The sequence below is a fragment of the Pituophis catenifer genome, unplaced genomic scaffold, assembly GCF_029215685.1.
Source record: "Pituophis catenifer annectens isolate HBS135680 unplaced genomic scaffold, rPitCat1.0.hap2 SCAF_1, whole genome shotgun sequence".
Lineage (NCBI taxonomy): Eukaryota > Metazoa > Chordata > Lepidosauria > Squamata > Colubridae > Pituophis > Pituophis catenifer.
The window spans coordinates 32,430,300-32,452,896 of record NW_027256881.1 but is presented as its reverse complement, the minus strand read 5'-3'; the positions used below and the strand labels follow the sequence as shown (position 1 = coordinate 32,452,896).

The following is a 22,597-nucleotide window of genomic DNA, read 5'->3' as shown; positions in this document are numbered from 1 at the left end:
TGCCCAAATGTTGCAGGTTACCCCAGTGGACAGCCCTGTTGCAGCTCTCTCATCCTCTTCCTCTTATGTAACTGGGGATACATAGAAGGCCTCCACCCTAAGGACAAGAAATTTGATCTTTTATTCAAAAAGAACCACCTGGCCGCAGCCTGGGCCATCCAGGCGGCATCCTCAGCCTCCTTTTTCAACTGCACCACTATTCTGTGGCTTCAGCAATTGCAAGCCAGGGTAGCCCCTAGTGAGGCTCATCTTCATCAAGACATTAACAAAATTATCGCAGCTATCCAATTTTCTGCTGACACGACCTTAAATGCTGCCAAGTACGTATCAAGGGCTCTGGCATCTGCAGTTTTGGCCAGCAGATTACTATGGCTCCATCAGTGGCCACCAGACCTGAAGGCCAAATGGTGCCTGGCTGCAGCTCTGTACACTGGAAAGAAACTCTTTGGGGAATCACTGGAGCCGCTCCTCATAGAAACCTGGGATAAACACAAAATTCTCCCTTCGTCCACTAGACAAGCTGACAGATCTTCTCCCCTTTATAGGAAGCAGCCTTTTCGTGCCTACTTGCAGGGAGGTCCTTCCCAGCAGTTCTATTTTCAAGGAACAACTCGACCATCTGATCGTCAGTCCTTTTGGGACAGACTCAAGCAATTCCAACAGTCCAAGCGGTCCTTTCATGGTTCTAGCTACCGCCAATCCCGTGGCCAAAATGACTCACCACCTAATCCTCCCATAGGGGGCCTCTTGGCTCTCTTCGCAGACAGGTGGGAACTCACAACCTCAGATCATTGGGTCCTTACTGTAGTCAAATTCAGACTTCCCCTAGAATTCCTCTCCCAACCCCCGAACCACTTTATAGTGTCTTATCTCAAACAACAAGACAAGGCAACAACTTATGGAACAGGCTGTTCAATACCTTCTCCAGATTCAAGCTATAGAGGCGGTTCCAAAAAGCCAGTGGAGTCAAGGCTACTACTACATTCTTTTTGTTGTGCCAAAGTGTTCGGGGGGGTGGGGGAGAGAGCGATTCTAGATTTAAAATCCCTCAATGCTCACATTGCATACCAAAGGTTCAAAAATGTGCTCTGTGAATTCCATATTGCAGGGGATTCGTCCCAACGATTTTCTGGTCTCAATAGACCTCATGGAGGCCTACTCCATATTCCTATTCTGCCAGCCCATCGCAGGTACCTATGCTTCTGCTATGCGGGCAGGCATCTACGATACAGGGCTCTCCCTTTCGGGCTGGCCTCAGCCCCAAGGTGCTTCACAAAAATCTTGGCCGCCGTAGCAGCGCACCTGTGGCTGAAGCTGGTCAGACTCCAGGCATATTTGGATGACATCTTGATCCAGGCACCGTCACACAGCAAAGCTCAACAGGATCTCGATCTCACGATTCGTACCTTACTTGACCACGGCTTTCTGGTCAATTACAAGAAAAGCCATCTGATTCCAGTCACCAGGATTGTCTATCTGGGCGCCATTATCGACACTGTGCAGGGAGCAGTATACCTATCACTGGAAAGGAGGACCGACATACGGGAGCTAATATCTCAGATTCACAAGAATCCAACAGTTCCCTTAGCCACTTTGTCCAAGTTGCTGGGCAAGATGGTCTCATGCATGCAGATCATCCCCTGGGTACGTCTCCATGCTCAGCACCTCCAGTGGTTCTTACTCCCATTTCAGCGAGCGCAGCAGTCTTACACGCTAAACAAGGTCAGGGTCCCTCTTCATGTCCGGAGAGCTCTTCATTGGTGGACATCAACCTCTCTGGACAAGGGGTGTCTCTTCAGGGACCACCAGAGACTCGCTCTTATAACGGACGCCAGCCTCTTCGGTTGGGGGGTCCACCTCAACTCCCAAGTGGCACAAGGTCACTGGTCCTTTAAAGACCTTGCCAATCTGATAAACTGGCTAGAGTTGAAGGCCATTCACCTGGCCCTCAGTCACTTTCAACCATCCTTGCAAAACCAACATGTACTGATCTTGACAGATGTCGCTGTAAAGGCACATGTCAATCGCCAAGGAGGGACCCGCTTGAGGCGGCTCATGGAGGAGTCCTTTCGTCTTGGCAAGTGGGCCAAGAAGAACATCCTTTCCATCCGGGCGGAGCACATCACGGGGACTGTGAACATTCAAGCAGACAATCTCAGCAGAACTCAAGTGGACAATGCCCAATGGCAGCTCCATCCAGACATTTTCCTTGACATATGCAGCAGGTTCGGGTCTCCGGACATTGACCTCTTTGCGTCGAGCCTGAATCACCAACTACCTTGATACTTTTCGAGGTTCCCGACACCCGGGGTGGAAGGACTTTACTCCATCATTATGCCTTCCCTCTGCACCTAATACTGGCGGTAATTCAGAAAGTCATCTCCGACAAGGCAGAGATTGTTTTAGTGGCCCCTCATTGGTCCTGTCAACCCTGGTTCGCAGACCTTGTCAGCCTCTCGACATCATGACCATGGAGGATACCCTCAGGATGGACCACCCTCTGCCAGGGGGCCCTGCTTCATCGAGAACCCCAGTGGCTCCAACTGACCACCTGACACTTGAGGGGGTCCTCCTGAGGCAGGATGATTACTCTGACAGGGGCATCTGCACTATACAAGCGGCCAGGCAACGGTCCACAGTCAGGCTTTACAACGCCACCTGGTTGACCTTTTCCAGGTGGTGTACCTCCCACCAGGCTAATCCTCTCTCAGCCTCTGTCCAGCAGGTGCTCGAGTTTCTTCAGGATGGCCTGGATCGCGGCTTGGCCCACAGCACTATCCGGTGACACATGGCAGCCATCTCCACAGTATTGTCAGGTAATGCAGGGGAGCCCCTAACATGGCACCCAGTCATTCGACTTTTTTTACCGGGCGCCAGTAATTTACGGCCCTCGACTGTACATAGATATCCCATATGGGATCTAACTAAAGTGCTTAATGCCTTGACTGAGGCCCCCTTTGAGCCTCTCCAAACTGTCAGCCTTAGGTATCTTACAATGAAGTAAGATAATGCGTTCCTAGTTGCCGTAACGTCTGCTCAACGTATCTCCGAGCTGGCAGCTCTTTCTGTCAGGGAGGATCTCTGTGTGTTCCATCCCGACACAGTTGTCTTGCGGCTGGACTCTTCATTCATTCCAAAAATTAATTCTTGGCTCCACAGGGCCTAGGAAGTCGTGCTTCCTAATTTCTGTCAGAGGCCATCTCACGTGTTAGAGTGAAGGTGGCAAGCTCTAGGTGTATGGAGGGCTCTCAAAATTTATATTAAAAGAACTGCCCCATCCAGAAGGTCTGAGGCCTTGTTTGTCTCCTTTCTTCCAAATTCACTAGGGCCTAAGGTCTCTTCCTCGACCATTGGTCACTGGATTAGAGCTTGTATTGTCTCAGCCTATCAGGCCCAGGCTTTACTTGTTCCCAGACGCATCACTGCCCACTCCACGAGGAGTGTGGCTACTTCGGTGGCCTGGACCACAGAGGCCTCCCTTGAGGAGGTCTGCAGGGCAGCCACCTGGTCTTCTTCACCTTTCATCCGGCATTATAAATTGGATGTCTTCACTTCAGCAGAAGCATCCTTTGGAAGGAGAGTTTTACAGCAGGTGCATCAAGCCGGAGTTGCTCCAGGCCCTTCGGCATCCCACCCTTAGGACTGCCAAAGGCTTTGGTATGTCCCATGTCTGGACAATGCCACAGCCTCACTGGAGAATGGGTACTGGTCCTACCTGAATGCCGATTCTCAGGGACGCTGTGGCATCGGCCAGCCCCTCCCTTTCTCCTCAGGGCCTGGTGCTGACTGTCGGGAGTTTCTTCCAGTTGGAGAATTTCTTCTGGCCTGTCTTTGCCTGGGCCTGAGAGAAAGGAACAAGGGGTGTGGTCAAAAAACTATGACTCAGTATCTAGGCAGATCCGACTGTAGCAACCCATGCCTGGCCGATGCAACAGCGTCTCTGAGAATCGGCATTCAGGTAGGACCAATGCCCATTTACAGTATCTGGAATTTGGGTGAGGTCCCATACTGTGATCAAAATTCAGCATCTTGGAACAAATTATGGGACCATCTGTGCTTGATGTGGCTTTTTTATTTTTTACTTTTCCACTGCCATAAAGAATTTAATTTGCCTTGAGATTCTCTCTCTCTCTCCCCCCCCCTCCCTACGCACGCACACACACACACACACACACACACACACACACACACACACTCTTTCAATGCCCTCCCCCAAGGATTGTTACTGCATATATGATTACAGAGTTACAGCTTTCCAGAGTGAGAATGTCCTTGGCTTGTACTGCAATCTTGGGAACTAATAAGACATTCAAATATAGCATAGCATATCTCACAACATACATTTGGGCTTCTGCAGACAAAATCTTTGAAAAGAAATAATGGGGGAGTGAAAAAGAAAAGTAAATGTTGAACCATGCTCTCATAGTTGCTGATATCAGCCTTTTATCACAAAATCTGTGTCTCTTAGCTGTTCCTTATCAACCTGCTTAATACACATTATGGTGAAGAGCAGATACATTGTTGAACATATTTTTTTTTCTTGGTTTGTTTCTGTCAGAAAACCCTGTGAAATATAATTGGATGTGAGTGCAAGAAAATCTTCATTAACCAATTCACATCACCTTCAAGCTATGGCCTTTCCCTGCTTACGTGGCAGGTTTATGGGGTGAAAGAAATGAACTGCTTGCTGTAAAGAAGGAACATAAGGATGAAACTATATCTTCAAATACAATCATTTTAGAGATATAATTTTAGTAACTTGCTTAATTTGTTACCGTGTTTCCCCGAAAGTAAGACTATCTTATATTTTTTTGAACCCTGAAATAAGTGCTTGGCCTTATTGCCATGCGCTCAAAAGCCCGATTGGGCTTATTATCAGGGGATGTCTTATTTTGGGGGAAACAGGGCAGTAATCAAGCGTCTGCGGTATAACAAAATGTTTCATAATAGGATGGATTTTCTAAATAAGTTATTTATAGCATAAATTAATGCTGAATCTATGTGCAATAAGGTAGCCTAAACACCACCTGGTACTTTCCGGGTGCATTGGGACTATATCTTTCATAATCCAACAACCATGCCAGGAAAGACTACAAAAGTTACATAACCTTTAGTCCAAAAATGTTGATTCCTGGAGAAACCAGGAATTATTCCAGTTGCACTCCAGTTCATAGAATAGAAAGAATAACTGTGTAGCTAAGTTGTGAGCAACTTATCCATGGGTATATTAGAGATAATTTCTAATTTTGCCACTAAATGTATCAACATAAAAGCAACATGATTTTAAAAATTAAACAAATGTGACTATTTGGGAAATGAAAGACTATGTCTCCAACAATTGATTCAACTTCCTGTCCCTAGGAAGAAAAAATAGAAGAAAAACGATTACTGAAAAAGGGAAGAGAAATCACAAGCGATTTGGTATAAACATAGCTAAATTACTTCAGAAAGGAACACCATTTTTAAAGTAAAACAAGGGCAAATGATCAAGCATGAGCAGCAACTATAGCACAATCAAATCAGGTTCATGGTATTAAATATATTACGTTTTTAAAACAGAAATAACATGAAGAAGTTGTGTTGTTATTTGTGCAGCCAATATACACATCTCCTAGGACAAAGAGCTCCTCCACGTGCCTTGTGGAAAAATTACAAGAACACATGTTCCATTAATTTGGCATCCTCTGTATCATCTGTTGGAATTTCAAACACTCCTTCCAGGCTAGCAAGGACAGAGATGATAAGTTTGTATAAATGTTCTTTTTTGACAAGGAGGCATGTTTCAGCTATCTCCTTCCATCCTTCCACATTGGAGGTATCGTTTACAATAATTTGTTCCAATGTATCTACAAATATGTTTGAGAAAGAAGACAAAAGAATATTTTGCTGCTTTTTGTCTCTGAATCAGTAACTGTTTCAAAATGCATACTTTTTTGGTATCATTCTAAATTAAATTACAGCAAGCATTCAGCAGGTGTCACTATCAAGAAAATGTTTAAAGTAGATAAATTTTAATTTGAAGGGGAACTAGGTCCAACTTTGGAATTGTTATTGAAGCATAAAGAAAATCTAAGTCTTTCCTGTCTCCATTTTCTAATAAAATTTTCCCCCCAACATTTTATCTAGTCAGATAATTGCAAGCAAATGTATTTACATTCTGTAGACGCATAGGGTATGGCCTTGAGGGGCAGGAGGAAAAGAGTTACCATGACAACAGTCGGATAAGAGGGGACTGAGTTCAGGCCAAGAAAATATCTTGAGAAAACATCTCAGACAAGCCCCTTCCTAGTTCACACAAAGTAAAGGGAGGGATGGGGAAACACATTCAGACTGTCAAGATTCTGTTACTAAAGCTGTTACAGTAAAAGTAGTTTCTTTGCCTGGTCTACTTCTAGGGTTGCCACATTCCCACTGGAAACAGTCAAGCTATATTTACCCTTGCCCTTTTTGGTAATATCCTCCAACAAGTGTATGCCATGTATTTCATGTTCTGTTCCAATGAGAGAAAGGATGGTTTCCCCAAGGGACATGATTGGTGGTTTCCCATTCCATTCTTGAGTAAGGCAATGGATGAAATCTATACGAGGACAGTGCTTCAGTAGAAAGATATAATCCTCTGAAATCAAACAGCACAGGTGTTAGAAAGCCTGAAAAGAAAAAAATATCCAGATATATTTATATTTGCAGCTTGAAAAGTGTGTCTGTCATTTTTACCTTCCACCATAAAATGAGCAGAAGTGAAAACCACCTTTGAAAACTCAATACTGTATGGAATTAGTGCATTTTTAGGTAGTATAACCTCAGAGCTCTTTTTCATTTGTTAATCATTTAAAGCGAAGATTAAAAGAACAATGAAATAAACAGCATTTTCTACCTCTCAACTCTGGGCCTCTGTCGTGTGTTTGTATGTGAACAATATCAAAATGGAAGCCATGATTAGATGATAAATGCCCCACTTTTTGTTGTGTACCACATGCATGTAAAAATAGGTAGAACTTTGATAGCTCTGATTGGTGTTGGCAATGGCACAGACATCCCTGAACTCAACTTTGCTTTGGGAATGACCGAGAAATACAGTGCTTTGTTCAGCACACAACTTCTTGATTCAATTAGCTAACTCCTGGAGGACTGGTTCATTAACAATGCCTGTCATGATAAGGTTGACCTGCAATAAATGGTTTCATTCTTCAAAAATGAATTCCAACAGAATAAATACATGGAAGACAGACTTTATATCATTTTAGGGATGGCTGGTGATGTTACAAGTATGCTAAAATTCGCTGGAGAGAAAATGGTCATATATTAAAAACCATAGTAGCCATTTCATACCTGCTCAACTTATTCAAAGTTCAATGGATTGTTTGAGGAGAAAATGTCCTTAATTGAATGGGGCCAAATTTGTGCAGGGTGGAAGAGTCGGGGGGGGGGGGGGCAGAGGAACTAGAGAAAGGAAGATCAAATCAGGTAGCAAAGAAAACAATTTCCCAAAGTATGCCTATAAGAAGGCAATTGGGCAACACTTCAAAATACTACATTCTTCTTTCTCCTTCCTGGGAGAATGACCAGAGTGCAGCATATGCAGACTGCCCTATGCCTCCTAGTGCACATATACACGCACATATACATACATATTCAACAGAGTGAGAACAAAAACATACACATATGCACATTTGCAAAACATTTACCTCGAATTAGATTTATTCATTCCATCATCTTTTTCTCACATACACATACTATAGGCAAACACATGCATACATCCTGATAGCACTGAAAGCCACCCAAAACATCATTATAACACTATCAGATATAATTTAAAACAGAGACAAAAATACAACATAGCTCTGAAATGTACCTGTGGAAAGAAGTTTGAAATGATGTAGATAATCCATGGCTCCATAAATCTGGCCTTGTTTGCACAAGCATAAAACAGCTTTTTTGTGAGCCCCACACTCACTGTATGCAATTTGAGCCAAAGCTAGACACTGGGACTTGTTGTGCGTATCCACATCTGCATACTTAAAGATTGCATCACCGGCAGCCTCAGAGAATTCCAATCTGGGAGAAACAAAGCGAACAAAACATCATTAGGTAATTTACGAATTCTGGACACTGTAAAGAAAAGTGGAATAATGATGAAAATAATAATATCTTATTCTTTTAAAGGATAACATAAAATCAAAGAGTTATGATAAATAAGAGAAAGATATAGGGAAAAGAAAACAAGCACGTTTGAAGAATTCGCAATACAATTTTTTGTCCTCATATATTTCTCCTTTTGGAAAATAGGTTATACCTTACCAAAGCTCAGCTTTCTGCACTTTAAAAGTCTCTCCTTTTTTAAAGACCATATCTTACTCCATATCAAGAGCAAGTTCAGAATATGTGCCAGAAAATATCCATCAGGAATAAAAATGAGAGAAATGGCATGCCTTATATCTATCCCTAATTTCATAAACCTCATTGGAATGCATTTATAGGCTTGCTAGATGTTGCAGAGGGAATCATGAGCCCCAACTGATTTGCCTGAAAGGTGATACCTCTTTCCCATCCAGGTGATTTTTTTTGCCTCTTAAACCGACCCTGGATTCTCTATGCTTTTCAGGGATTTCAATTGCAACTGGAATTTGAGACTGAGCTGCCTTTATAACCTGGCCTGGAAGAGTAGTTCATCACATGTTTCAGAGCCCATACTCCCCAATAGCAATCCCAAAGCCAAGGAAACTAGGATATATGAATGAAAGGCAGCCCGTGACTGATAGGATGATCTGACTGATTTCTCTCTGGTATTCATTGCCACCTCTGTTATTGCCCTTTGTTTCGGGGTGAAATCCAGCAGGTTCTGGAGAACCGATAGCGGAAATTTTGAGTAGTTCAGAGAACCGGCAAATACCACCTCTTGCTGGTCCCAGAGTGCAGTGGGAATGGAGATTTTGGAATATCCTTCCCCTGGAGTGGGGAGGGAATTGAGATTTTGCAGTATCCTTCTCCTGAAGTGAGGTGGGAATGGAGTTTTTGCAGTATGCTTCCTCTACCACGCCCACCAAGCCATGCCCACCAAGCCACACCACGCCCACCAAGCCACAACCACAGAACTGGTAGTAAAAAAATTTGAATTTCACTACTGCTTTGTTTTAATAAACCATTTCTGCTTTGACCAGAAATGGAAAAACTGGCTACTCTGCCATGTTTACCAAGGTGTCACAGCTGCATGTGGAATTGTAGGTATCTTTTAAAGATCTCTTTCATGCACTCTTTTCAGTACCATGGTGCTTTTGTTCCTAGAGCATCACAAGACCTTGCTGAGAAATCTGCTTCATCTTTTCTGTACTGCATGTTGAGCCATTTGTGCATTTCTATTGTGTCAGCCTTGGAATATCCAAGGATAGAATAGTCTCCTTGTGTCCAGAAACTTCTGGAGATAGACCTTGTTCAAGTTCCACTTCAGATGCTATCTTAAAAATGGAAGATGAGCTGTAAAAAATAAACCTCATTCTCTTATTAAATTGGATGCTTTCCCCTAAAGCCTTTCTGAAAGAAATTGTCACTAGGCCATAATAATTTTTGCTCCAATGAAACTTGCATATAATAGATATTCTATTCTTGCTGATTTCTCCTAACTATAAAATTATTTATTTATTTATTTTTCAGATTTCTATACTGCCCTTCTCCTTTCGGACTCAGGGCGGTGAACAGCCAAGATAAAAACATTTATACACAAAAGTTAAAAATAGATTTAAAATAATTAAATAATTAAATAAATTTGGCCCGTAATTTAAAACTTTTCAATTAAAATCCATATCAAATTTTAAAACCAACCGTAAAATATCCTGCTCTCCTTCTGAAAGATTTCTTATTCTACCCTGCCTTCAGCTCACATGAATGAGTTTGGTGGAGATGGGCTAATTCAGTTTGAAAATAATGCCTGTTATCTTTTAAGAATTGTTGTCTAAAATGTACTACTACTAATTGATTTCTTAGAAATAATAGTATTCTTCAGCACCTGCTATCCTGAAAATATGCCATTTAGTTTTAAGTGAATATTCTGGTAGCCAATGCCCAAGATCCTGCTATTCTTGAACATTTGTCATACTTATCTGGAATTCCCACAGAATGACCTATGGACTTCTTGTACATAATGTATATGTTCTGCTACTGAGCCAGAATTCTGAATGACCACTTACTTGTGCAAAGTGACCCAATGCATCACCAAGTCTAACCGTTTCTCAGCTAAGGCACATTTGATGGCTTCAGTTGTCAAATTTGCAGGAAGAGGCTTCTTAACAGCAATGGTTGTAGTTATGAGTGCATCACAATACAAAAGTAGAGGGAGGATCTTCCCTTTAATATGACCAACAGCTGAAGGGGAAAAGCAATATTTTAAAAAACAATTGCTTGTTGCAGTTTGTTTTCTATGCCAGCAATTTTTCTCAAGCTCAGACCTTCTATCAAAGGAGGATTTGAACTCAGAATGCTATAAATTAAGAAAATGAGCATATATTTCTTTATTTTACATAATTTGAAAAGTTTTATAAAGAATCATAGAAAGGTGTGAAACTAGGAATTATTTGTGGAATGATAAAAACTACTTTTTGGCTATCAATTGCAATTAATTTACATTTAGTATGGCAGTAACATCAATAGAAACTAATTAAATATAAACATCCAGTTCCTTTAAATCCCAAAGCCAGAGAATTGTCCAAAAATATTTATACTTTTTGACTATGGTTTACTGATATTCTACAATATACAAAAGAGGAAGATTGCATCTCATGGTCCATACCCCTAAATTTCTCCAAGGTTTCTTCATTGCGTAGGATTCCTCTTGGACAGTTTGCTGCATATGTTGCTGCAGCCTCATACTGACCACGGGAAAACAATTCATTGAACCTAGCACAGTTCAAAGAATATAACATTATAAGCAATAGAAAATGGATGCAAAAACACCTTTATCAGTGGCAAAGCCATAGCTAACTAAGCTACAGAGGAAAGATCATCTAAATGAAGTTAAATGTGTAAGGTCACTTGATACTCTCCCTTGTGCCAAAAAATTGGGAAGTAAAGGAATTAAAAATACATGTTTCAACTTTGTGAAAACTTCCCCATTGGAATGGATGAATCACCCTTCAGGTTTCATTACTTTTTTCAAGTTCTCTTTTTCCAGAATAAATCCTTGTCCAAACTATCTCTAGCTTCTTATCATCTTGATCTCTATCTGCCTAGATAAATTTCCACTAGTGATATCAATCCCCGAATTTGTCCTCTACCAATGTCTTGTCAGTCCAACTATAAATACCAGATCTCTAGGATAGCAGCATGTATCTTCATGATGTTCTATCCAATACTGTATGAATATCTAATGCTGTACTTATTGGCCAAATTTTTTTCCTTAATTATTAAGAGCAAAAGTAGCAGCAGTTATATTCTGCATTGGCCCAATAAAGGGGTGTGGTTGAAAGTCTTTGCTCCAAACGTCTCCTTCGTTTTGTTTTGCCAAGAACTAAACAATACCTTCCACTGGAATTTTTTGCCTGTGCAAGATATCATCTTCCTACTTAGCCTCTATGCTGTAGGTCTCATAAGTAGTCTGTATCTCTGTTTTCACTTCCTGTTACTCACTATATTGCTATAGTGCACTGTGCTCTTGTAATGGAGTGAATCCAATATGTTAGGACAAAGGGAATGTGATAATATTACAACCAAGTGTGCTTGAAAGATGATTTGAAGAAATGCTTCACGCTTTGAGGGAGTGCGACATCTCTTTGCTCTACATTAAAGTAGATTGCCTTTTTTCCAGACTTCTGTATGAGTCTTACAAAAATGTGGCTGCTGTAAGAATGACTAATGAAGCAATTTTTAAGTACCCGGTTTTTTTCAAGATTGTATAGTTATTTTAGTGAAGAACCAAGAAGTGTTGCATTTGTGTAAAGCACTTTTCACATCATTTTCAAACCAGGAGTTAGTGTACTTGGTGCACTAAACAATTTCATTTGCCTAAATAAAGAGACAAGATCAGAAGACTTACCTTTCAATATATTCAATCAGATCTTCTGCCTCTTTGCTTTTACCAGGATCACGTTCAAATACACTTGAGACACTAGAAGCAATTGAACCTGAAAGGTCAGATCCATCCACAAGAGGTTAGCATTTTACACACTTAGAAAACAAAGAATACATTTAATCAAATCAAGAACTGTACAAGGGACACATCTGCAGTAAAAACATACTTTCTTTCACTATTTCAAATTGTGGTTTACATTTCAAAGGCCTTCCTGTAGCCTCTGGAGCTCTCCTTACCCTGCTGTTAAATCAAAGATAAGGAAGAAACAGGATACAGGTACCTCAGTTTATGATCACAATGGAGTCTAAGCATTCTGGTTGTAAATCACGACGGTTATAAAGTGGATCAGTTAAATGACCAACCTAATTTTATAGCCTTTTCTATGGCGGATATTATGCAAATGCCATGGTTGTTAAGCAAGCCAATGCTTCTCTATGGGGCCATGGTGATCCCATGGGTGCTCCTTCTATTTGTTTGTCACCCCTCTCACCTGTCATTGCAAACCTCTACATGGAACACTTTGAAACCCAAGCTCTAGAAAAATCGTATCACAAACCCAAACTCTGGCTCAGATACGTAGACGACACCTTCATAATCTGGCCACACGGGAAAGAAAAACTGGACAACTTCCTCACGCACCTCAACAGCCTACACCCCAAAATACAGTTCACCATGGAAACAGAAGCTAACAACCAACTTCTCTTCCTGGATGTCTTAGTCTACAAAAAATCCAATGGCTCACTAGGACACACCATTTACCAGAAGAAAACACACACAAACTGCTATCTGCACGCACTCTCACACCACCACCCAGCACAGATCAACTCCGTAGCCAAGACACTCATCTCCAGAACAAAACGCTTAGCTGACGAACAACACCTAAAAACCGAACTACACACTCTCACTAACGTACTAACATCCAACGGATTCCAAAGAAATAAGATTACCAACCTAATCCAAAAAGAAACCCCCACTAAAACCAGAGAACAAGAAAACGGCAAAGCCCTCCTCCCATACATAAAAGGCACCACAGACAGAATCAGCAAGATCCTCCACAAACACAACATCAAGACAGCATTCTGCACAAACCAAAAAATATTCACCATCCTAAGAAACCCCAAAGACAAAATTGAGTTAGAAAATCAAGGAGTATATGAAATCCCATGCACCGCCTGCCCCACCACATACATCGGACAAACCAACAGAAGAATAAGTGCACACACTGAAGTACACAAGAACTCAGTCAGAAAAGAGGAACCAACTTCTTCCCTGGTCCAACAGCTTAAAGCCACAGGCCATGATATTGACTTTAAAAAGACCAGAACTATTGCCAAAACTGAACACTTTAACAACAGAATAATCAGAGAAGCCATCGAGATAGAAAAACGCCCACACAGCATGAATAAACGAAATGATACCTCCCGCCTACCAGCCATTTGGAAACCCGCCCTCATTGACAAATGAGTCCCTAACACAAAGAATGACACTAGACCCACACTCACAAAAACCACACAGGATGTCACTACCACACATCCACGCAAAAAGCAAATCCACACCGATGAAGCACGACCACAAACCAGAAGCCAGACCACAGCTGCATCATTAGCCACTTTAAATCCCTCCAATCCATACATGAAGCAAACTGACACCCACCATGAATATGTGGCACGACCACGAACGCGAAGCCAAACAACAGCAATGCAGCTCATCAGCTCAAATCCCCCTGCAACTCAGACTAACACGAGCACAACCAAGCCCCCACCTAAACAGAACACACCCCCAGCCAATCAGACCACAGGCAACCCCCCATCCAATCAGAGCAGAGCCAAACCCCCACCCAATCAGAACACACCTCCACCCAATCAGAACACAGCCAAGCTCCCACCCAATCAGTTCACACCCCCACTAGCAGTTAAAAGGAAGAAACAGCTGCGATCTCACATTGCTCCTAGAGCAATGAGACTTCGTCGAAACATCGCCAAGATACTTCCAATTTTACGCGGGAGAAAGCCCGAATAACCAAAGACCTACATACAAATACCCGCGAAAACCTCAGAAAACATATATATATGTTTTCTGAGGTTTTCGCGGGTATTTGTATGTAGGTCTTTGGTTGTTCAGGTTTTCTCCCGGGTAAAATTGGAAGTAAATGTCTTGGCGACATTTCGACGAAGTCTCATTCGTCATCTTCAGGCTGGTGTTTTTGGCTTCGTGCTTCTAGGAGCAATGTGTGATCACAGCTGTTTCTTCCTTTTAACTGCCAGTGGGGGTGTGAACTGATTGGGTAAGCACTGAATGATATAATAACCGGCCACCTTCATTTCAAAAGCTTGGTGGAAAAGATGATCTTCACCCATCCTGCAAAGTAAATGGGCAAAAACCAATCTTAGCTGAGAGTATTCCATACACAGGGCTTGAGAGGCCCCAGAGAAAGACCTGCATCTATTCTCACTTCCCTTTGATTTCTTGAAGAGAGGGAATCAGAAGCAAATCTTCTTAGTCAGAATGCTCGGGGTGGGCTATTCCTAATTGGAAAAGACAGTTACAGGCTTTAAGTTTGCCCTGGCTGATTAAATACATCTCTGCAAACAAGCCGAGATGATGACCAGCTTAATTTTACACTCTTTGAATTAAAAAAAAATAAAGTTTTCAAAATTTAAAATAATATTCAAATTCCAAAAAGCATGAAAAAAGGAATTCTGATTTAAGAAATTTTTAAACAGATTTGAAGAACAGAGATGCAGCATATTGGTTATTTTTTATGTAACCTACAAAAACCAAATGCATAATTAAATAATATAAGAATGACTGACATGGAACCAAATCCATATTAACAGTTGAGGTTTGATGAAAGTTGCAAGTGGACACTAGAGGGAACTAAAGCACCAGACAGAAAGGAGTTATTATGGCTAAGCCAGCTATAAATTTTTCCTATGCTACAGAGTTTTTTTAAATTCGGCCTGAAATATTTATTTATAAATATTTATCTCAGAAAGAATACAGATTTTAATGGATAACTGCTTAGAAGATGCAAGGAAAAAAAAAACGCTCTACCTGAAATAGACCTTATAGTTTGAAAACATTTTGTTGAAAGACAACAAAATTAAGATTACTAAAATGGAAATACAAAAGATAAATTAATAAAAGAATCTGGCTATGAAACAGCTACAACAGAAGAAACTCTGTTGCCTCTTTATGGGAAAAAAAGGATCTGGATCTGGAGCAGCTTTGACAAGAAATCCTGGATCATGCCTCTTTATGTGATTTACAAAAAAAGGCTGGGGAAACTTTGAGGACTTCTTTTACATACTAAAGAAGTGATAAAAGATCAAATCTTGCAACACCATAGGAAAGATTTAAAGGTCAGATTGCACAGAGCAAAAAAAGAAAAACAATATAAAGGACTATTTAACCAGGGATAAACTATTTCATATTTCTAGTAATGCCTAAACATTATTGCCTTTGTCTTCTTTTCCTTCTACTTTTTTCTTTTTTTCTGCATTTTGATTTTTCTTTTCATTTAGTTTGTATTAATTTTTACTATGTTTATTAAAATTTTAATGATCCTTTTAAGGAAAGGACAGTCCCACAGATAACAAGGACCTATGCCATAAACGGTTTTATAGGTTGCAATCAGCACACTACAAATTGCATCCTGAAACCTATTGGCAACTGTTGCCGTTCCCACAATATAGGTATAAATCAAAAAGCCCAATAAAAAAAATGGTAAAAGCAATATGAGCCCTATTTCTGCAAATAAATGGCACAGTGTTTTTCCAGCATAACAGAAACACATTGATTTTAGCGCACCACCAGAAACATGCATTTTTTCTGATTTATTGTACAAAGATGAAGTCTGATGTGTTTTTACCTTTTGGAAATTTCTCACTTTCTATCATTTGATGGATGAGCTGCTGCAGAGTGTCAATATTCCTGTCTGTATTCTCCCAGACAGTGATCACACTTGCAAACAGAGTTAGCCGATAAAAACTATAAAAATCAGAATATTGGTTAAAATGTGACTATGTGAGTATCAACTGTAGTTTGAATTCTCCAGGGTTTTCCATATCACATTATTTTATTCCCTTGTATCAAAACACAGGACAATGGTCACTTTGGATGGCAAAGAACTCCTGGCACCATGGATAAAACAATAACCCTATTTTTAGAGAAATACATAGAGAAATACAGCAATAGCAGCAGAGCTCACCTAACATCCTGACTCAAATGTCTGGAATTAATATGTCTTCTATGCATTGATTTCCTCCATTAAACCTATTAATGGCTGCTATGTTCCAGTTGAGGCAATGGTGAAATCTAAAAATTTTTGCCACCTGTTCTGTGAGCGTGGCTTGGTGGTCATGTGACCAGGTGGGCGAAGCCAACATGTCTCTCACATCACTCTTTCTTTCTTTCTTTCTTTCTTTCTTTCTTTCTTTCTTTCTTTCTTTCTTTCTTTCTTTCTTTCTTTCTTTCTTTCTTTCTCCCTCCCTCCCTCCCTCTCTCTCTCTCTCTCTCTCACACACACACACACACACACACACCTGGTCTGAGCAGCGGCTGCTGTGGGAGAAGGAAGAAAGTGCTCCAGGAGGGTGGGTGGCTCAGCCCAGAAGCGGCACGTTCCCCCGTCATGGGCTGAATGCAGGCAGTGGGGAAGGCAAGCAGGTGGGAGTTGCCCAAAGCCCGGGCGGAAGCTGAGCGCGCCAGGCCCAAAAGGCGAGCGAGCCTCACCATGTCCCTCCGAGGAGCCGAGCGCAGCGGGTCTCCCTCCCCCCAGCTGTCAGCATTGGCCTTACCTTCTAGATCCTCTGCCAGTGTATTCAGCATGCCTATCATCCCAACAGAGCCAGTGCATTGGTAAGGCAGATGGCGGCTGGCCCTTGGTGGAGATGCAGCTGCTGCTACCGGGCTGACAGGGGTGCCTCCGCTGTGGCGGTGCTCCAAGAGGGCAAGCTGATGTCCCAGATGGTGCAGCACATGCGGTGCCCTACTGAAGCACTGCCGCGACCGTTCGCTTTTGTTTCACAGTGGGAGAAGGAAGAAAGCGAATAGCGAGGCACCCTGGCCAAACGATCACCGCGCCTCCCCAGCCTTGCCTGCTACCTCCATGCACTGTGCTTGTAAGGGGCCGCCCTCCTTCCCCGCCTGGCTGCAGACATCCACCTGCCCTACCAGAGCACCACCGCCACTGTTCGCTTTCGTTTTGCGGCGGGAGAGGAAAGTGAATGGCGGTGGCACAGCGGTGCTCCAGGAGGGCAGGTGGATGTCTGCAGCCAGGCGGGGAGGGAAGGCAGCCCCTTCCAAGCACAGCGCACAGAGGTGGCAGGCAAGGCGGCCCCTGCGCACCTCTTGCTGGGGAGGCACGGTGATCGCTCAGCCAGGGCGGCCTTGGTAGGGGCTGCATCGGCCTCTCTGCCCGTGCCATGTCCCGCTCTGCCCGGCTGCACGACTACAAGTACGGCCACCTGGTCTTTGCCAAGATGAAGGGCTACTCACACTGGCCTGCCTGGGTAAGCGCCACCGCCCAGGCTGAAGGGAAAGCACTGTGGGCTTTGCGGTGGTGCAGCTGGGCCTGGCCCTTCCTGGGTGGGGAGCCTGCTGCCTGGCCAATGGCGGCTTCCGCACCTCTCACTTCGCTTCTTCACCAGCAGGAGCTGAGCAAGCTGGAAACGCCGAGCAAGCTTGAAGTGCCGAGCGCGAGCCGGAAGCGGAGAGTGGGCGACCATGCGGGCAGGGCCGCCAGGGATGATTGGTACCGGTTCGGCGAACCAATGGCAATCATTGCTAACGGTTCGTCTGAACCGGTAGCATTTCACCCGAGTTGAGGGTTGTTGAGTTTTCTGTTGGTGCTAATCTAACCACAGTTGCTAAGACAGAACATACAATTTTAGAAATTACAATTCTAAGATCTATTCTAAGTCATTGCTCTAATCTGATGAAAAGAAAGTGGACAAAGTTATTACAGCTATTCTCACTATTCAAAATATGAAAAAAAGAGAAAAATACTCCAAATAAGTAAGCGCATATTGTAAAAGAAACCTTTATACCAATACTTCAGGCTTTCATTATTTTTTTCAGCCATATTTCGCTTTTGAAGGGCGTGATTCATGTCTCCTTCAACATTGGCTGTGTTTTCTATGGGAATGTATTTTGTCAGCATGTCTTCTTTCAATTCCTTCAACCTGTTTTGTAGATGATCTAAGTGGTTAGAAAGGACATCTATATCAAGAGAGTCTTTCATATTAAGACCTAATGAAAAAAAAGGAGGAAAGTTTACATCAGTGATCATACTGACAGACTATAAATTCAAACTATACAAATTCTGTTGTAACAAAAAAGCATTCTGTTATTATTAGCCAAACTTCAAAGTCATCAGAGAGGTCTGCTTTTTTGGAAAGTATAGCTTAAAAAAAGCCACCATTTACAAGTAGAATGCATACTTTGCATGGCAGACTCAATTCTATTCTTTCATATATTGCATGTGATCGTTAATTTCAGTTTCATCCTGAATACTCATCCGTTAAAAAAAATAGAAAGGGCACCATCCAACTGCTCATTTCGGCTTGGCCCTCAATCTTGGCTCAGCTAAGATTTAGAATGTAATGGAGTACATATAATTATTCAAAACAATCTTAAGACATTAACATTGCAGTATAATATAGAAGCTGGTAAGTGCTCCTGGTGTCAGATAAAATTGATTTTTTAAAATTACAAACAACTCCATCTTACCTGGAATTTTTTTAGCAGGATTAACTTTCTTGACTGGGGATAAATCTTCTTTTGCTAAGAGTGTCAACCTTAAACTTTTTAGTTTCTGTATTAAGCTCTCAGTTCTTGCAGAATTCTTCTCAATTCTTTTCACTCTTAAAAACAAAAGCAATTTAAATAATACAATACTTGTTTCATTTCTTATAGACAATTGCATATAATTTCAATAATTGGAGAAGAGTTATAAATGCCTTTGACATTTTAGATATTTGAATGAAGGAAGATGGTGGGGATATAGGTAGATAGGGTAAAACCTTCAGTTAAAAGAAAGAAAAGCTTGTTGTTCATCTTCCAGAATGATTACTATAGGTAATCCTCGACTTACGACCAGAATTGAGCCCAAAATTTCTGTTGCAAAGTGAAACAGCTAAGTGAATCTTGCCTCATTTTACAACCTTACTTTATATACCGTATTTTTCTGAGTAGAAGACACACCTTTTTCCTCAAAAAAAGAGGGTGAAAATCTGGGTGCATTTTATACTCCAAATGTAGCCCTCCCCAGCCTCGCAAACAGAGATTTCAGAGGCTGAAAGAAGCCTCTGAAAGAAGCTTCAGAAAAAAAGCCTCTGAAAGGCTTTTATCTAAAATAATATGGCAAGCAACAAAAGAAGAATCAGTAAAGGTTCTAACCAAACTATATTAACAAATCTGGAGAATGACACAATAACCAACAGATCAGAAGAGGTTAATCTACATACTAATACCAAAGAAAGGAGTTGGACAGAGTACAGATGGTTCTTCAAAATAAAAGCCTCTGAAAGAAGCTTCAGAAAAAAAGCCTCTGAAAGAAGCTTCAGGAAAAAAAGCCTTTTTTTCTGAAGCTCCGTTTCGGAGGCTTTCAGAAGCACGGAAAAAAGCAAAAAAAAAAAAAAAAAAAGCAAGGTACAGACTCACAACCAACAAACCTGTTTCTGAAATTCACCTCTAGGAACAGCTGATTTTAAGTCTTAAAGTTGCCAAGGTTGGAAACTCCTGGTATAGAGGATACTATGGGGTGATTCTAGAACTTTTCCTAAACCAGAAGAGTTATATAAATGAAAGGAATGCCTCTTTCTTCTGTTAGTAAGTTGAAAAAAACGGCAATCCAGAGAAAGAAGCCTCTCTGGGCATGTCAACCGTCTGCCATGTTCACAGGAAGTCTCCTGATTTGTCATCTTTCAGACTACTGGAGTTCTTCCCCAAATCAACCTCTGATTCTTCCATTATCACCATTCAATAGAGTATAACACTTAACTTTACCCAACTAATGGTGCCATGGAATTATTCTGCATGTTGTGGTACACTAATATGCTGCAGATATGTCCTTTGTGGTACACTAATATTCTGCAACATGTCAAATTTGCTAGCTATCATTATCTGCTAGCGTGCAAACTCCAATGTAATTCACCTGTGGTAGTGTCAGAAATTATGACATATAAAAATAGCATTTCTTGGTTATTTGCCTTTCTTTTCTTAAACCTAACTTTCGTTAGATATAATATTCATTCTTTAAGCATCCTCAAAGGCATAAGATACAAACTTTTTTAAAAATGAAAAAAATCACCACATAGTATTAGCAATTTCAAATCAAATCATGTCACTATATGAGAGACTAGTTCAAAATTGTGCCTTGAACACCCAACCCCTGCAAAAGAGTGAAAGAGGTTCTTACTTTTCTTCCAGCTGAGTTATTCTTTTCTTATAATACATTAAAGTTGTAGATTCACATGCTAACGTTTTTAATTTTCCATGAAGATAAAATGCATCATGCTGCCCCTTTTTTATTACTTCTATAAAAGCATCATATTCTTGCTTGATTGTGGTCAAAATGCTTTTGTATGCATTAACATGCTCAATTATCTGTTTTAACAATACAGAAATTGATTACATGTCATCATTATTTAATAGTGATACAATAAATAAATAAATAGTGATACAATAAAAAGAGCTGACCTTACTGCAAGTTAAAAAAAACTCTTTCTGAATCAAAACAAAAGAAAATTTGGACATTATCACTTAGGGATGTGCTCACTTTTGTTGCCATCAGTTTAGATATTAATGGTTGCGTGTTGCTTTATTTTGAGAGGACAGCACATTTACACTGTTATACAAGCTGTAGACTCACTATTTTACATTGTAGCCAAGTGTCATTTCTTCAGTGTTGTCATATGAAAAAATATTTACAAAATGTGAGGGGATATACTTACTTCTGTGATATACTGTATATTTATATAGCTGACCATTTAACAAAATGTGACTGTGGGTGGTATACAATAAAAAAACACATAAACAACATTAAGAACATTCTACAACTGAAAAACATCAATCAGCATTACTATTAACAGACTACAGAGGATTCAATGTCATAAGAAATGAAGTTGCCTCACTAGTTCATGCTACATATTATTATTGTACTGATTTCAGCATAAGTCAGACAATATACCAAAGCCATAAAGATCACACTCACTGATCAGGAAAATTGGAATATCTTTAGAAGTGTTTAGTTACCATTTCAAACACATTTCTGTATATTATGTAATAATCCTCTGCTGGTCCTTGCTCAGTACAGCCCACTTTTTCAATTTCTGAAATGATATAACTCTGAATGCTCTCCAGAAATTCTTTCTCAGTCTCTGGGATGATAGGAGGAAGCACTGAGTGTTTACTTGTTCCAACACTGGCTGATTTCATGGTGCAGAAGACATCTACATTTCCATTGCAGATAGCAACTAAGGCATCGGGTCATTACTTTGATCAGAAGACATGCTTCAGTCAAAACCTAAAAATAATGCCACATCAATAAAAGAAATGAAAATTTCATCTAAAACATCAATTTTAAGGATGCGTTCTACATGGCTTATTCCCAGGTAAACTAAGGACCATAAACTAAATCTAGCTGCAGTGCCCTTAGTGCCATATGAAATTGAATATGGAGGAAGAGGTTGTGTGTAATAGCAAGATTTTGCAGATCTCAAATACCTCTTGTTGAATTTAATAATAAGTTATCAGGTAAGTATGGATTGCTGAATAAGAAACTGAACCATAAATTAGGAACAAAATATTTCCAAGCCTGAATCTTACAAAGCTGAAAGGATTTTTAATTTTTTTAGTATATTAAACATCCATTTTGAAATACTGAGATTATCATCAACATAAAATGTTTTTTCAGATAATCATTTTCAGATAAACATTTTGAACACTGTAATCTGCCATCTATAATAGAGAATTGTAATATCCTACACCATCAAATAAATAATTTCAGACTCTAAAAAATGTTAAGTACAATTTAAGATTGGCTTGTTCAGAAAAAAATATTCCAGTTTATTGGACTTCTTAGAAGAAGTTGGCTATTATCAGTCTATTTTGCAGATGTAATAATTACAATTTTACAAAGTTATTACAATAACTTTGAAGGAATGTTAGGGCCTATACTTGCATGTGTCCAGTGATGGTTCCTTATTGGAAGATTTTATTACTATGATAATACTATGAGAAACCAGTTGTCCATTGGAAGGCCATTCCAGAAGAAGGCTCTGTCACTGAAAAGCAGGGTTGTCACACCTCATTCCCACTTACTTCTCTAAAAGGGGGAACTAGTATCAGCTCCTTCCATTACATTGGCAAGGCCAATTCCAATGGCACAATACAATCTTACACACAACTAGGTACCAAGCCATATATGGCTTTATAGATTAGCCCTAGCATTTTAAATTCTACTCAGAAACCTATTGGCAACAAGTATACGGTAGTGTATTATGTAATCAGTAAGCACATGGTGTGCTGCACTCT

General features: G+C 40.7%; 1 protein-coding gene across 1 annotated transcript; it reads right to left on the bottom strand.

Annotated features, from left to right (window-relative positions):
* Nucleotides 1–5,585: 5,585 nt before the first annotated feature.
* CLHC1 (clathrin heavy chain linker domain containing 1) lies at nt 5,586–21,499 on the bottom strand. The gene is made up of 11 exons (XM_070947577.1): nt 21,317–21,499; nt 20,481–20,668; nt 18,791–18,924; nt 18,109–18,310; nt 15,930–16,048; nt 12,023–12,110; nt 10,781–10,887; nt 10,182–10,356; nt 7,853–8,055; nt 6,437–6,616; nt 5,586–5,846 (listed from the first exon to the last, which is right to left on the bottom strand). Exons 1-11 carry the CDS (start codon nt 21,497–21,499, stop codon nt 5,650–5,652), a joined length of 1,776 nt encoding a protein of 591 aa, XP_070803678.1. The 3' UTR covers nt 5,586–5,649.
* Nucleotides 21,500–22,597: the final 1,098 nt, after the last annotated feature.

Bases quoted from the DNA above. Each gene is read 5' to 3' on its own strand.
- CLHC1 (XM_070947577.1), bottom strand. From the start codon at position 21,499: ATGAAATCAGCCAGTGTTGGAACAAGTAAACACTCAGTGCTTCCTCCT. The intron at 8,056-10,181 runs GTAAGTGGTCAT...TGTTTCTCCCAG, and splicing joins CATTGGGTCACTTTGCACAA to ATTGGAATTCTCTGAGGCTG. The intron at 6,617-7,852 runs GTACATTTCAGA...GTTTGATTTCAG, and splicing joins TTTCAAACTTCTTTCCACAG to AGGATTATATCTTTCTACTG.